The 15259-nt window shown below is 33.2% G+C and overlaps 1 protein-coding gene across 1 annotated transcript in view; it reads right to left on the bottom strand.

The window, feature by feature from the left end:
- Positions 1 to 12823, bottom strand: part of LOC107191203 (moesin/ezrin/radixin homolog 1) — a gene marked incomplete at its 3' end in the record, with an annotated part of 43072 nt that extends 30249 nt beyond the window's left edge. The window contains exons 1-3 of the mRNA XM_015580180.1: positions 12652 to 12823; positions 10378 to 10433; positions 8578 to 8757 (exon numbers count right to left, since the gene is read on the bottom strand). Of these exons, the coding sequence (XP_015435666.1) occupies positions 8578 to 8757; positions 10378 to 10389 (192 nt within the window). The remainder of the gene's footprint in view (positions 1 to 8577; positions 8758 to 10377; positions 10434 to 12651) is intronic.
- Between the last annotated feature and the right edge of the window lie 2436 nt (positions 12824 to 15259).

Here is a 15259-nt window from a genome sequence, read left to right as displayed (position 1 = left end):
AGCCTGTAGACATCAATATGCTACATAATTAATGGCTTATGGAGTACATACAAGTAAATACGTGTATCAGCAATGAAAACGGTACACGATATAAAATTTGGATATATATACAATGAAAATGGAGCCGTGAAGAAAAAATTATACAAATCCATGAACCGAGTATCGAAAGAGGTTTTTGCAGCTCGTAGAATTGAGATGTTCACTTACTACGGCTATTTTCGGAAAGAAAAAGGCTCAATGGATAGATCGGGCATTATTAATCCACAATAAATACTACATTTCTTTTAAATATGTTTCATATTTTTTGGTTTAATTTTCAAAACATTAATCCACGAACAAATTGAAATTGAATATCCACATAAAGTAGTAAATGTCGCTTTATACAATGAACTAGGGGCTTTGAGATAAATTAATGTTAGGATACATTCTTTTCAGCGTCAAATTTGAAAATCTCGGAAAAAATTGAAATATTCAAAATGCTACCATTTTGGCAATTCTCAGTATTTTTTATTTATCCTAGTTCAATTTATAGCGCTGGGGGAACCCATTAAGTATTACGTCAGAATTTTTTGTTTTGGATTAGTAGAAGAACTGGAATCATGTATCAAGATGTACGTTTTTTCACATCGTGGACGCAAGAGATAATCTCCATAATTATTAACTGATTTCGCATGAACAATTCATGTAATATAACGAAACACGTGTAAGTACATAAAGTCTAAAATCAAAAAATTAATAGTAGTATTTCTTCCCGAAAATTCCAAGGGTACCTTGCATTTTCAGACATTTATATGAGAATACCACTTTAAATTATATGATCAGTTGATATAACCCTACCATAACGAATGTTTTTCTCGTTATTATTTTAAAAAAAGTCATTGTTAACAAAACGTCAACACATCTATCGCTAATAAAAATTTCTCTGAACGACATGATCTAATTTTGATGATGTGGTAAAAGAAACTGTACTCTCTGCTGCACAGACCTATGGCCATCCAAATGGAATTTTCCCTTAAAAAGGCACAACAAATAAATTTACATAAAAATCGGCAATTTATTTGTAACTGAGAAATTCCTTCATATCCTGAATGTGTTAAATAAATATTTGAACATTTCATTATGTTCGAATTTAATATAACATACGCGCAACACGATAAAGGAAACTACTCCCAAAGAACAGTTTGCGGAATCTTCTTGTTTCAGCCGCTATTTAGTTTGTCAAACACTTAAGGGCAACGTCAAACGGTATCACGTGGAAGCGCGAAGATAACTCGTGCGAGAACTAACACCTCCCCACGGGACAAGCATAATTTCTGAGAGGTATTTGCACACCGACGATTGCTTTCAGGTCCATAACGAAACTAAGCCAAACAGAATATAAGCAGATACCGAGAAAAATGTAAAAGTGCTCATCCAGCCTCATGAAAAACATAACGGGAGTCTCTGAGAGAAATGAAATATCGACCGTTAATTGCATTTATTTATGAAAGTTCGTTGATTTTATTTATTCGATATTATCTTTAGAATAATTACATTCAAATTGAATATCCAGCACTAGATCCATTTCATTTATCTACCTAGATCCATTCATTTACCACGCTGTGTAAAAGTTTGCCATTCCCTCTCAGTGTTCGTTTAGTCTTCCCTTTATCTGTCGTTTATCTTGCCAACGCTGTTTCCTCCACTTACTATTATTCATTTATGATATACAGGCTGAGTCACACAAGCGTTCCACTTGAAATAACTCTTATATTGTTCAGAGAGAATTCGTTCAGTTTCCATAAATAGTGTGGATCTATGGATCTCAAGGTTTCCTAGGATATTGTCTCATTTTTCCGTTCTTACGTGAGAATCTTAGGTACGCGAAAAATGAAACAAATGTCTCCTCCCGTCGCTTACCAGGTCATCTTCAAACTCATCGTCGTCCGTATCCGAGTCTGAGCAACCTCTCAGCTTTCGAACTTTCTTCCTCACTTCTTTCTTCACCACCCTCGCTATCAAGCTTTCCGGCTGCGTGTACAATCGTGGTCTGTCATTAGAGAAAGAAGTCTACCAAGCTCGAACAACCGCCCCAACCGGATACTAACTAGCTGAGCTGGCTAAGATATCGCCTGGCGGTTCGAGAAATCAACGACACATTGGTCTAAATACAATCGGGACTGCCTGACCTACAGACGAATCATAGTGGTATAACTAATAAAATAGCCAATAATTAATAAACGTGCCTGTAGCATGATCTACCTGCCGCCATCTGACGACAATAAAAAGGTTCACAGACTACACTATATGACTTATTGATGACCACCATAATATGATTATGATATATTATTTATGACAACCATAATACAAACCATTATACAGAATATAACAGATATACATGGACAAACATCAAAGACATTAAGATTTGACACATCTTAAAACTGAAAAAAAAGTTAACACAAGTCTTAAAAGTTTTCCTTTTCGAGATACAAATATTGTGTTTCTGATACAAGTTAAATTCTCGGGATTTTCTATGGTAACATCTCATAAGACTCTCGTTTACGGTACTCTTATTACCATTGTATTATGTCTACAAAATTGGAGAAATCATTTCGAGCAATTTCATTAAGGGAACAATAAGTGTTCATGTCTCATTCTTAAAAGTAAGGTCTAAATGTTTGATAACTTAGTTCTGTTACATTCTGTATACAGTATGAACCACTGGTGGCCATCTTTACATAATTGATCAAATATCCGAATAAGTAAACTGATCCACTGTTGAGAGTCTCAAATTGAGACATCCCATTATTTTGTCGCATATTAAGCCGTTGCATAAATAATTTCAGTTATGTTTCGAAGACTCTAAATGTAAGCGAAGAAAAATCTTTTTAATTAACAAGATCGGTCGCAACAAGTGAACAGAGCATAATAAGTTACACTAACGCCACTGTATTTATGTACTACTGCATCAAGATGAATTAGAAATTTAATTATGGAGGGAGAATAATTTTACTGTTGAGAGTATGTAGAAATCAATTTGAAATATTCGAAAGTGGTAATTTTAATGTTAGTAACGACTAGACTGACCTCATCAGACGAAAATTATGTACTGTAATTATATTATGAATCTGCAAGTCAGATAAACATTGAATACTCGACAGTATTTGACGCTAACTAACATTAACAGAAAACCATCAATGATAAAAAATGAAATTACTTATGCACATAGCAATATAATACACATAAACTATAAAAACGATTACTTCAGTAAAATTATGTCAACTTGTAATAAAATTAATGGTAATTATTGAGAGCATGGTCCTCAGCGCCGATTTCGATGACCTTGACATATGTTATCAAGGCCATCATTCTTAACAACTTTTTCCTAAACATATAATAGGTGGTCTTTCTTAGTTTTCTAGATATTCCCGAAAAACTGCTCCTATTAGAGCAGTAAATTTCGCTTATATGTGCATGTTCATGGCAATGTATGCATCAGCATGGGGCGACCGCTTACCTACTGTTTCTATAAACACATCATAACAGTCAGCAAACAACGGGTGAAATTAAAAGTCACGCTTAAGGTAGCTTCCGCGTTTGGTGTCGTACCTAGCTAGGGCTTCATATGGCGCTTTATACTTTTTATCAATTTTATCGATTTAACTTGAATGATTAATATTTTAAACTACTTCGAAATACTTCAATGGAACAAAAATTTACAAGTGGAAAAAACAAACATTTTTTCCCTTGTTGTTAAAAAGTTTTAATTCTTTTTTTAATTTTTAAGGAAAAATCGGAAAATTCGTCGAACAAATCAAAGGAAAACAAGCGTCGTTGGCGGTCACCGCAGACATGCGTGGAAGATACTACGAAAAGCGTAGAAATCTAAGTTTACATACTTTGATCCTAATTTTTAGTTTTATTTGATCATTAACATATCTTTTTTTCCGTGCCATCCTAATCGCCTAATTTTTTATGAAAAGGTCATTTTTTGTACCTAAATAAGAAGTGATTAACTTCTCAGTATCAACTACAGTTCCATAAGGCTCGTATTGAAAATAAATTTTTATACCATTTCTTTTTCAATAATTTTATTTAAAGTTGAAGCTTTTAAATATGTTCTGATTAATTTTGAACTAAATTTATAATTGTTAACAATTTGAGGGGGCCACCTTAACTGATTTCAGTGACTTTGAATACTCAAATCAGTATAATGCTTTGAACAGTATTTTTTTTCCTTTTTAACTAGCTCTAAGCTACTCAAATCAATATAATGCTTTGAATAGAGTATTTTTTTTGTTTTTTTTTTCGATTTTTTCGGATTTGAGTAGGTTAGAGCTAGTCAGAAACACAAAAATACTCCGCAAAGCATTGTACTGATTTGAGTAGGTTAGAGTTAGTTAAAAACAAAAAAAAAAGATCATTAGCAGTCGCATGCTGACGTACACGCTGTCACGGACGTATACGTATAGATAAAATTCAATGTAGTAATAGCAGCAGTTTTTCGCAAATATTTCGGAAACTAAGAGAGACTGACCATCATATACATATAGGAAAAAATTGTTCAAAATGATGGACTTGAGATCATACTTCAAGGTCATTGAAATCGGTGCTGAGGACTATGTTCTCAATAATTACCAATTTAATAAAATTTTCTTAAACTAAAATCGATTAAAAATGTCTCGCTGCATTGTCTACTGCATTCTAGCACGACGATAAAGTGATACAGTCTGATCGACCAAGTCCGAAACCAATGGAAGACATTAGGAAGAGTTGCATCTCGGAGAAATAAAAACATACGAAAAAAAATCAATACCCAAATTAATAATGCTTCGTTGAGTATTAACCGGCGTCAATCGCTTTGGCGAGTAGTCACCGCTACATCTGGCGAACAAACACAAACGACCACGTGTGATACGGTACTGCGAATTCAAACGAACATGAGCAAACGCTGGCGAACATGATTGATCGCTTCTCGGTACATCAAAGGAAAATAATCGTAAGCGTTCGTGCGCATTCGTATTATGTGGAAAGAACGATTAAAAAAGTGAAGAATTGATAGCAGTAGGTACCAGAAAGTTTTCAGATAGATCGTTTCGTAAAAATGGAATAGTAAGGCGACGTAGTGCCATCACTGATAAATGAAACAGATGTATCACCGTATTATAGAATGCATTACAAAAATGAAAAAAGAATTATGCTTAACTCAAAAGTTCAATTCATCGCCACAGAAAATGAACTAACAATAGCAATCATTGCACGTAAGTGGTTTCAGATATATTTTTAGTTATAATATTACAACTAATATTAAGAGTGCTTGGTTATGAACGTTTATGATCACTCAAGTGTATTCATGTTCGTTCGTTAGGTATAGACGCGGTTTAAGAAAACGTGACATAGCAGAGTGAAAGAAACCCATGAACTTCCTAGATGAGTTCTGCCACTTCTTGCGCTTCTGCTTTTGCGCTCGCGTATAGTAGTTCAGGTCTCAGACGATCAAACTATATCTCACTATTACATCGTATTCGTCACACTTTATTTAATGCCATCAAAATTGTTTGCATAATTCTGCGTATTATTTATATTAATATGCAACACTCAGAATACAAGTAGATATTTACAACTGCAGATAACATAATTACGTTATCTAATATTTACTTCTGTTAAGCAGCTGGAAGGAAATAAAGGGTCAACCATTTATACAGAAATCTCTACCACGATTACAGGACAAAATGCATAAGAATTATTGGCAAAATTTTCAATAATATATGTATACGTTGCTACATATTAATTACTTCTATTACATTTTATGAATAATTATAGTAATAACAGAACGATTTAAGATTTTTAACGAGATTTCGACTATCAGTTCATTTCATTTTTTTCTCAGAGAAAATTGAACCTTGTGTACCCGTTTTTGAACAAAGTGAAACACAATTCATTTTAATTTTCCATAACCACCTTGAACATTTATGCTTACCACGTACAACTGTTTCAGTTAAATATTCTCTTTTTACTTAAAGAAAAAAAATACGGATATGGTTATTTGTAACTAATCATACTGATTACCTTGGGAAAATTATACAGGAAAACTCTACATAAAGGATTTCCACCGCATGCCTTTTAAAATGCTAAGTAATCTTAGATAAAAAAAAAGGCAAGAGAATATTCGAAACAGGTTTTCCAATTTTAGCAGCATCGTGGAAAGATTGCTCTTTCATAAAATATTATTCTTATCCTTAGTTTTATTATATTCTATTATTTTACAATTTGTTTTTCATTAAATTAATATTTAGTCAAATTAAGTTTCACTGAGCTCCAACATGTCTCGTCGATAAAAAGTCTTACTGATTCAGATGTACTTCCTCGAAGAATAAAAAGGATAAAACAGAATGAACGGCATGACATAGACAGTGGTGCCGAAAATTTAAACACGTTCAGCCAGACACAGTAATGTGGAAACCGAAGAGGAGAAAAAATGACGGGACAATAAAAGTACACAAGCGACTGTGTCAAGGTGAAGGCGCGTCTACATCATCCACACGGTGAAAGTAGATGGCGTGTCTACCTGACGGTCGTAACTGTACTTCAAATCAGGTATCGACACCCAAAATACGTACATCAGTTTAAAGAGGAATAACATATTTAAAACACAATATAAAAGTTTTTGTGGAAAATTACATACCTAAAATGTAACTTTCGAAATATTTATTTTGTATTTTAATAATGAGACTGTTGTTGAACGTTACAAGACCAGAATTAAATGCGAAATTCAACAAGTAGCCTAACATTATCGGAACCACGAAAGTCGATGACATCGCATCCGCGTCAACACCTCCCCCTGTGTCACTTTTTTAGGGAATGACGCAAATGCACGAATTCGAATAGCGAGTTCTACATTGGTTGAATGGATACGAATGCGTGTAACTAAACGCTCAACATCAATTGCGTTAAAGAATAACACGAATTCTCGGTCTGCATGCTATGAAAAACATCCCGTCACATTTGGTAGTCAAACCTTCAATTTCCACAAATGACATACTAACAATAAAACTACTTCCGAGACAAGTTCAAAATTCATAAAGTCATCCATTTTCGTCCATTTCCAATGTCCACTACGCCTATACTTACTACCCGCAAGTTTTCGATCATTGATACTACGAAACAGAACCACTTCAATTACCAATCATACCTTTCAAACACGTCTCAATATTCCATGTTCCGTCCATTTCTTAAAACCATAGTGTGTATTCTACAGATTGTTAAACAAAACAAAAAACAAAAGCACGAAAAACACGAATGTAGTAGTTAATTTGAGTGTTCGTTTCTTATTAATAAACAAGGACTAATAAGACAGGACGAGAATTATTTACCGTCTGCAGTCCTTAATTCCGTACGCTACAAATCGAAAATAGTAATGTTTATTCGTGTACAAAGCACTTATGTGTTCCTTATTTAATAAAATTTGTCATTTAAGTATTAATTAAATCTTTGAATTATTTAATAACTTTTCCCTTTCTTCAAGATTCACGAAAACGTTTTTTGATTATGTGCACGCAGTACGAAATCTTGCTTCACGTCTTACAGAATTTTATGTCGTGGAAGCGTTAGTTTTCAATTTTCAATTATTAGTTTGAACAATAAGTTCGATTACTTCTATGAACTAAAGTTTATAGATGTTTCCAAATTAATTAAAAATCACTTCGGTGTGTAATTTTCTATTAAACAATATATTATGAGACTGTCCTTGAAATAATTTCGGATAAAATTTTTGAAACAATTATGGGAGACAACAAATAAAATTTTATAATATGCAAACGGAGGAAAATATTATCTGAACAATTATCGTATTCTAAAGGATTTTAATTAATATCCAAAAATACAAAGATTTATAAACATATTATCTGCTGTGTGTAAAATATCTTTTTTATTGTTTTCAACAACCCACTGAAGACTATCTGTTTCAATTAATATTTTCATCGCAAAAAGTGTGGTACCAAAAGTTTAGTAAAAAATTATAAAACAAATTGTGTAATAGATTAGGTAACGCGTAGGTTATTAATGACGCATGACTATCTGATCATTGCAATTAATATAATATTTTCACGGCTGACACAGAAACGTACAACAGATTGTCATAAAATATTCTATGTATAATACATCGAATGAGATATGCGCATCACCGGTAATCCGTGGAAAATTTTGTATTCGGTAAAATTTCTTTGTATTACCGAAAATCATAACATCACAAAATAAATCACTTTAGGTATTTCAATGGACATTTTATGCTTAAGTTACACATGACACACAACGAACCCATTGTTTAATTGCAGACTGTTATTGTAATAGTCTCCAAATGTATATCATAACATAGTATAAAAATTATTTAAAGATACAAAAAGTTATAAAATCTGAACGAACTTATTATTCAATCTAATACAATTAACTAAGGTTTACTATTTTCTTCTAATACCTATATAAAGCATAGAATACCTTTAAAGCAACTATGAGCACTCTAAAACAATAAACTGTTACGGAGGTCATTACTATTAACTACATTGCAAAGTAATCAGTGTAATAAATAACAAATCATCTTACCTTTTTGTACAGTTTGATCCATGTCAGGTCGCCCTTATTGTCGGTGTACTGCAGTCCGAAAAACCACACCTCACGCAGTCCGATCGTTTTTACAACCTGGTCGAAAAGTTGCTTTCCAGTGGTCGTCTGCTGGATCGAAAACTCCAGTTCGGCGTCCATCGTCGTCACCCTGACGTTCATCTTCGCATACGAATAAGAAACCAAAATCAAAAACCATGTCACCCAATAGAAGTTGCCACATCTATCTCTTTTCCAGCATATCTCACAAACTTTTCCCAAAATAAATAGAACACACTATATATTACGATCGTAACGGATTTCTTCGATGATCCGCAAAAGAGTTTCGACTCACGCTTACCGTTTTATTACCGGCAACCATGGTTGCTATGGATAACTACCACGCGAATATAAACGAACTAGAAATCGTTCACACGATGTAAGCCGAGAAACGTCTATTAAGCACTCGAACCTGAACGATTCTTACGATGCACTGGAAGTTTAGAAATGCAAAATAAAAGTATACGCTCGAACAAGATTCGACGGTTAGCTTTTGCCGGTTTCAGAACGGACAATGGGCTAAGGGGCAAGTGCAACCGGCGGCGTCTTCTCCCCACCTTTTCGTCTGCCGAACAGTGCATCGTTCCCCTTCTTTGTCAGATTTGTTGCTTCAATCCGTGAGATGGAGAAAGAGAAATAGAACGTGATCACGTGAGGAAGCCGGTGCGTCTATCCGTGGCCAATCAGCGCTCAGCTAAAATACCGGGTGTGCAAAAGGAAGCAACTCTTTCTTGAGCACGATTTGTGTCCGTTAACACAACCTACGTTTTTTAATGATATCAAAAAACTGTTATCTGAGTAATTATGTTAAGAGAATTATCATTACGCAAATTGAATATATTATTGTACTTTGATTTTAAGACTACACGAAACCGTTACGAGGGAAAAGATTTTCGTTTAAAAATGCCTCTATAGAGGGCATGACGAATTAATATACTATTACCAGACTGTGAATACTTACACGTACAACGATCTTCAGTGGTTCGTTATTGAAATGTTAAAGTTATTACAATATTCTAACTATTCACTAAATCTGACTGAATTTATAATAATAATAATAATTACATTGTGCATGTTATAAATTTATACCATATGTACATTTACAAAACGTAATAAAATAAAAATACGAATAAAATTTAACTTTATACGTTCCTCACTAAGGAAATTACACTTTTAATTTGCAGTGTTCTGAATTAATCTATATTAATTAGCATAAAATTTCCATAAAAATCCAAAATTTATTCAGAAATATTAAACCTTGTTCTCAAATACCTAAATTTCTAAGTTGCATACAAATTAAATGTAAAATAATTAATCTTAACCTAAACCGATTCAAATTCAAATTTGCAAATTAATTGTTTTTTTCATCTGCCAGCATAAGTAACAACAAAAACTGTAAACTATAAATGAAGAATAACTATGTTTTTCAATTGCAACCTCCATTTGCTGTATATTTAATAAACAAAACTCAATAATGTATCATGTAAGTCGTAAAGTTGGACTTCCTCATAGAAAAACTGTTTGTCTAGTTATATTTTATGTGGCTTTAATCAGTGCACTACGTATTTTTTATACTCGATACAAAGGAAGTTTTTAACTAGGAAATTACCTACTTTATAATCTCGACATATGATATTTAACAATACTATTTCGATATTACAAATGTACATCGAGATTTCTTTATAACTTTTTGAAAATTAAAAAATTTCAATGAAATCTAGTGATATACAAAAATATACATACCGTTTTCGGCATTGTGGCAGCTGTGTTCTCCCGTGCTAAACAGTAAAACTATCCGTCTGAAACGAAAATTAGACACAACTAATAAAGTTTGTAATATTAATATGTCCAATTATTTATATAAAATACTCATAAAAAATTATATTCTTAAAAGAAATGACAAAAATTTAGAATTATCCTAAAAAATTTCTTCAAATGTAAATATTAAAACTTGTTCCTAAACGTATCAAAATATTAATTTCCATTGGGTTTAAAAATGTTCATTATAAAAAATACATACATTTCATTGATAAGTACATACTATCATTTTATTAATTTAAATTTTTCTACTTTATGTAAAATTATTAATTATTACTCATTAAGTTATTTTCTATACAAAGATATTGATCCATACAATAAATATTTCTTATAACAAATGAGATTTCGTTTTTCTTCAAAGAATAAACACTATATGTATACCATTTTCTTTAAATTGTTATCGATGTTTATTTTATCAATTAATCCGCGAACAGAGTTATCAAAAACAACGTTTAGATTTCTTTCACAGTGTGTTTTACTTATTGAATCTTACAAAAAATAATTTATAGAAAACATTATTACAAACTAGATGTGAAATATCTGGTTATATTGTGACATTAACTAATAATAATTTGTTAGTAAGTTGAACAATGTAAAACGTCATAACACCGGAATTTAATCATAAATCTTCATTAATTCTGTCCACAGAAATATTCCCTCACATATAAAATCATAACAAAATAATCATAATGGAAAATAGTTACAAATGTTACTCATTCTTAATTAAAGCTCTGTTTTAAGTACAGTACACAAGATCATTAAGCTTCATTTTCGAGATTTATGTCACGGTTAGAATCATCAGTTTCGACATTTGACAAAATCGACATTTGATCTACAATATATCTCGAGTAAAATTATCTAATCTATGATATGCGAAAAAGTTGAGAAACACGCGTCAGACATATATAGTGTTGACTAATGTTAATTTGTTAATTTGTAGCCTTTATTGAAAAAAGCGGTACGATACATTCAAAAAGTACGTGTGTCTCCATATTGGAAGAAGGGACAGGTTATAATGTAAATTCGCGTGACCGACATCCGCTGGCGGAAAGGAGTGCCTGCACACTGTGTCTAGCATTCCCCTTTTATCTAGGACCTTCGCGGCCGTTGAACCATTAGTATCTTCTAATTTTTGTCAACGACGGTAAAAAAGCTTCGTATCCGTCTAACTTTTCACAAGCCACAAAGATAGAAAGTGTCTATCGGTGTCTATTAATAAAGCTTCCATTTCCGACTGCTGGCATTCGAAGTCTAAAATACTCGTTCTTAAACATCAACGTTTGCCAATTAATCCAGAAATTCAAATTTTTGTATTCAACTCTGATAATACGTTCGTGTCAAAAAAGACAAATAAAGCGAACAAAAATGTACATACACGAGATATTGTACGTTAGTAATCTCCACGTAATGAAAGGAATGCGATAAAAAAGGATTCGTGTCTCGAAGTGCCTTTCAAGGTCATCCATTGACACCAAATACACAGTATCAACAATAAATCACATATCAGTTGTATTTGACACACTGATTGGTCATGTAAACACGAGCAAATTTCTGAACGTATTAACCGACAAAATGCACGTTACTTTTTGCATTTAATTCTACTGGTAAAGATGTGTAAGCGGTGTTATAACTGATCGCTTAGCGTAGCTAAAAATGCATAGGATTAACAGAAATATAAACGTGTATCCTGTCTCCGGATCATTTTACTTTAAAGGAAAGCGGTTACTAAACGCTTCACATCGCTGGAATTTCCTATTACAATGCTCGAATATACCTATATACTCTTTACACAATATGTAACTGCTTATGCAAATTTTGACGATATTATTTTTTACTGACATGTTTATGTCCATAGTATTGAAAAAACTTTACGCATAGTGTGATGTCAATGAAATTACGATTGCAATTAAATAAATATAAATACAAAACCAAGATGTCACAAGTGAAGAAACAAGGAACTTACGTTAGAAACTGTTAGATAGTTTTATAATTTGAACATCATATGTAGGTTAGTAAACGAGAGGTTAGTTTTACAGAATAAAAAAGAAAGGAAACATATCCAACACCACAAAGGTTTCCGATGATATTCAGACAAATGATATTTCGACACTGATTCTAAAAGTAATTTGTTTAAAGATCTGTAAAATATTAGAGAATATAAGTTTAATACAAAGCAACAATTCGTTTGGCGGGACTTACATTATTGTGTTTATAAGATACGTATCCTAAAACACATGTGCCACACATTCACAGTAGACCGGTGGCACTTGCACTATACCGCGACAGAAAACGACAGGAAATTGTACGTTCCACACCCAAAAATCCCGTCACGTTCAGACAATACTGACACCTCACTAATAATATGGCTGCCGCCTGCCCACCCGCTCGATCAATTCTCCTGTAAGTGGGGGCAAATCATAAACTATATGTGCTTAAGGTAGACCTATGAATTCTATGATAGAAGGAAACAAAATTACAATTATAGCATTTTTCTGAATTTTCATAGTAATTTTTTTATCTAGTGTCGTGTATTTGTATTTTTACTCATTTACGGATTTCTTCTTAGGATATCCGTAGGTACTGAAATGTTTTACTGGAATATACTACAATATATATGGTCTATAGATCACAGCACCAAAATGTTTTCTTAATTATGCGAGAATTTGTTTACATAGCATTACACATACATCATTAAAGACTGTTTTCAACTTTTGCTTTTCGTTCACCAGTACTTGATTGAGGTTATTCAGAGTATTATTGTTCATTCAAGTTGTGGATACACCTCGTCAAAATAATATGTAGTGATTTGTGTTCGATCACTCATTGGTTCATTTTGATTCAAGCAGGGGCGTACCTATACCTATACATAAGTTAATTTATAATGAGTCATTTCCATTTTTCTAAGTGTAATATGTATCACACTAAATTCTCGTACCTCAGACGAGGTATAAGAGTAGACCAGTAGACATTTCATCTTATGGCAGTTGGTGGCCCACCTAAACTGTAGTACCGACACTGACCGACACCATAAAAAGTCTGTGCTTGAAGCGACCTCTACGGTATGAGAACGGTGAATCTGCGGTGCGTAGCAACACTAAAATGAAAATGGGCGACGTCGCCCCAGGAAAATGGGCCGAAAAAATACATTAGATGCAATGTCTACTCCTATACCTCGTCTGTGCTTATACCTTCAAACAGCTATAAACATTTCGTTAAATTTCTTTTTCTTTTGTCTTTAGTGCGGGATGAAAAGATCTTTTTTTGCAGGAAATGCTCTAGTGTCTTGTTCGCTATGCAAAATCACGTGCATAGACATATATGTATAATAGACTGCGCGGTCTTATGGTAGGAATGAAGCGAGACCGAAGGACAGAAGTAGCACTGGAGTAACTACTCACTTGCTTGCACATCGCAGCGGGAGGGGAGAAAGCGCCTGGCGCCTGCAGGGCGATGAGAAGGAAGGCTGCACGCATGTAATGTCTCCACACTACAGTAGTGATGGGCACCATTAACTAAATTAAACTATCGACTAATGACTATTTAGTCGCAACATACTATCGACTGAAATTTTGCTTTATAAGTTATATATAGATTATATCGTCAATTTTTCAGCACCATTGGTGTATTTACCTTTTGGAAATGTATTAGTTCATAGATAAACTTTCAAAAATATAAGTGGTAAACAAGTTTTTTTAAATAATTACTAATATTCGATTTTTTGTAAGCTATTTAATATTGGCACTTAAAAAATTAACTGCTCCAAATTTTTTATAAAAATCAATTAGGTTATAAGCAATAATTTGCACAGTCCTTGGTAATGCATAAAAAAATATATGAAAAAATTACAATTGGTTTGCATCGCGAAGAAAATAATCAAGATTCAGTCAATAGCGATCAATAGCTCGATAGTTCGAGCGAAACGCTTGAAGCGACTAAATTGACTCGACTGAATTGAGTCGCTTCAAGCGACTAAATTTAGTCGACTGAAAGTAGTGGTTGGTTACTATCGACTTAGTCGATAGTTTTTAGTCGATGGTGCCCATCACTACTAGAGATGGCGTGCAAAATCACTAACGGTGATTTATCGCAGTGATCGCCGAATCACGATCATGGTCGTGATTTAACTTCCTTCACGACCGTGATTGCGATTTTTTTATCTTGAGTGAATTCGCTCACTGCGATCGTAAGTCCTTGATCTTTAAACAGAAAATCGTATTCAATATATTTTTACGATGAATTACATTATTATTCGTGTTTGTAAAAATCAGTAGAAAAAACAAGAAATTCTAAAAGAATGATTTCCTAGGTAACATGTACATTATAATTTGTAATTATTAATTTATTCATTATTCTTCATTGTTTCTAATTATTCCTTCACTTTATACGATATAACTCGAATATTTGTTTTGATGTTAATATAAAATATCCAGATTATGTGTCGCGTGTAAAGAACTGTTAAGTTTCTCCACCAATCAGAAACGATCACGAGAAATCACGAATTATTGTGAAAATCACCGTGATTGGGAACGAACGTGATCGAATCACGAGTGATTTACAAGTAGCAGTTCACGCCATCTCTAATAACTACACTACAGCTACAGCCGTAGAATGCGTAGAAGAATCCCCCACCAACAGTCCCATTAGAAAGAGAGGAAAGTTACTTCAGTTACTGGCCTCTTTTTTTTGGCCATCTTCATCCCTACCATAAGACTGCGCAGTCTATTGGACATATACGCTATGTGTGCACATGACACTGCACTCTAAATTATGTATAGGTTTTTCCATTCTAAGGTTGGAATTTTATCAT

Source organism: Dufourea novaeangliae, unplaced genomic scaffold, assembly GCF_001272555.1.
Source record: "Dufourea novaeangliae isolate 0120121106 unplaced genomic scaffold, ASM127255v1 scaffold235, whole genome shotgun sequence".
Lineage (NCBI taxonomy): Eukaryota > Metazoa > Arthropoda > Insecta > Hymenoptera > Halictidae > Dufourea > Dufourea novaeangliae.
This window is presented reverse-complemented; position numbering and strand designations above follow the sequence as displayed.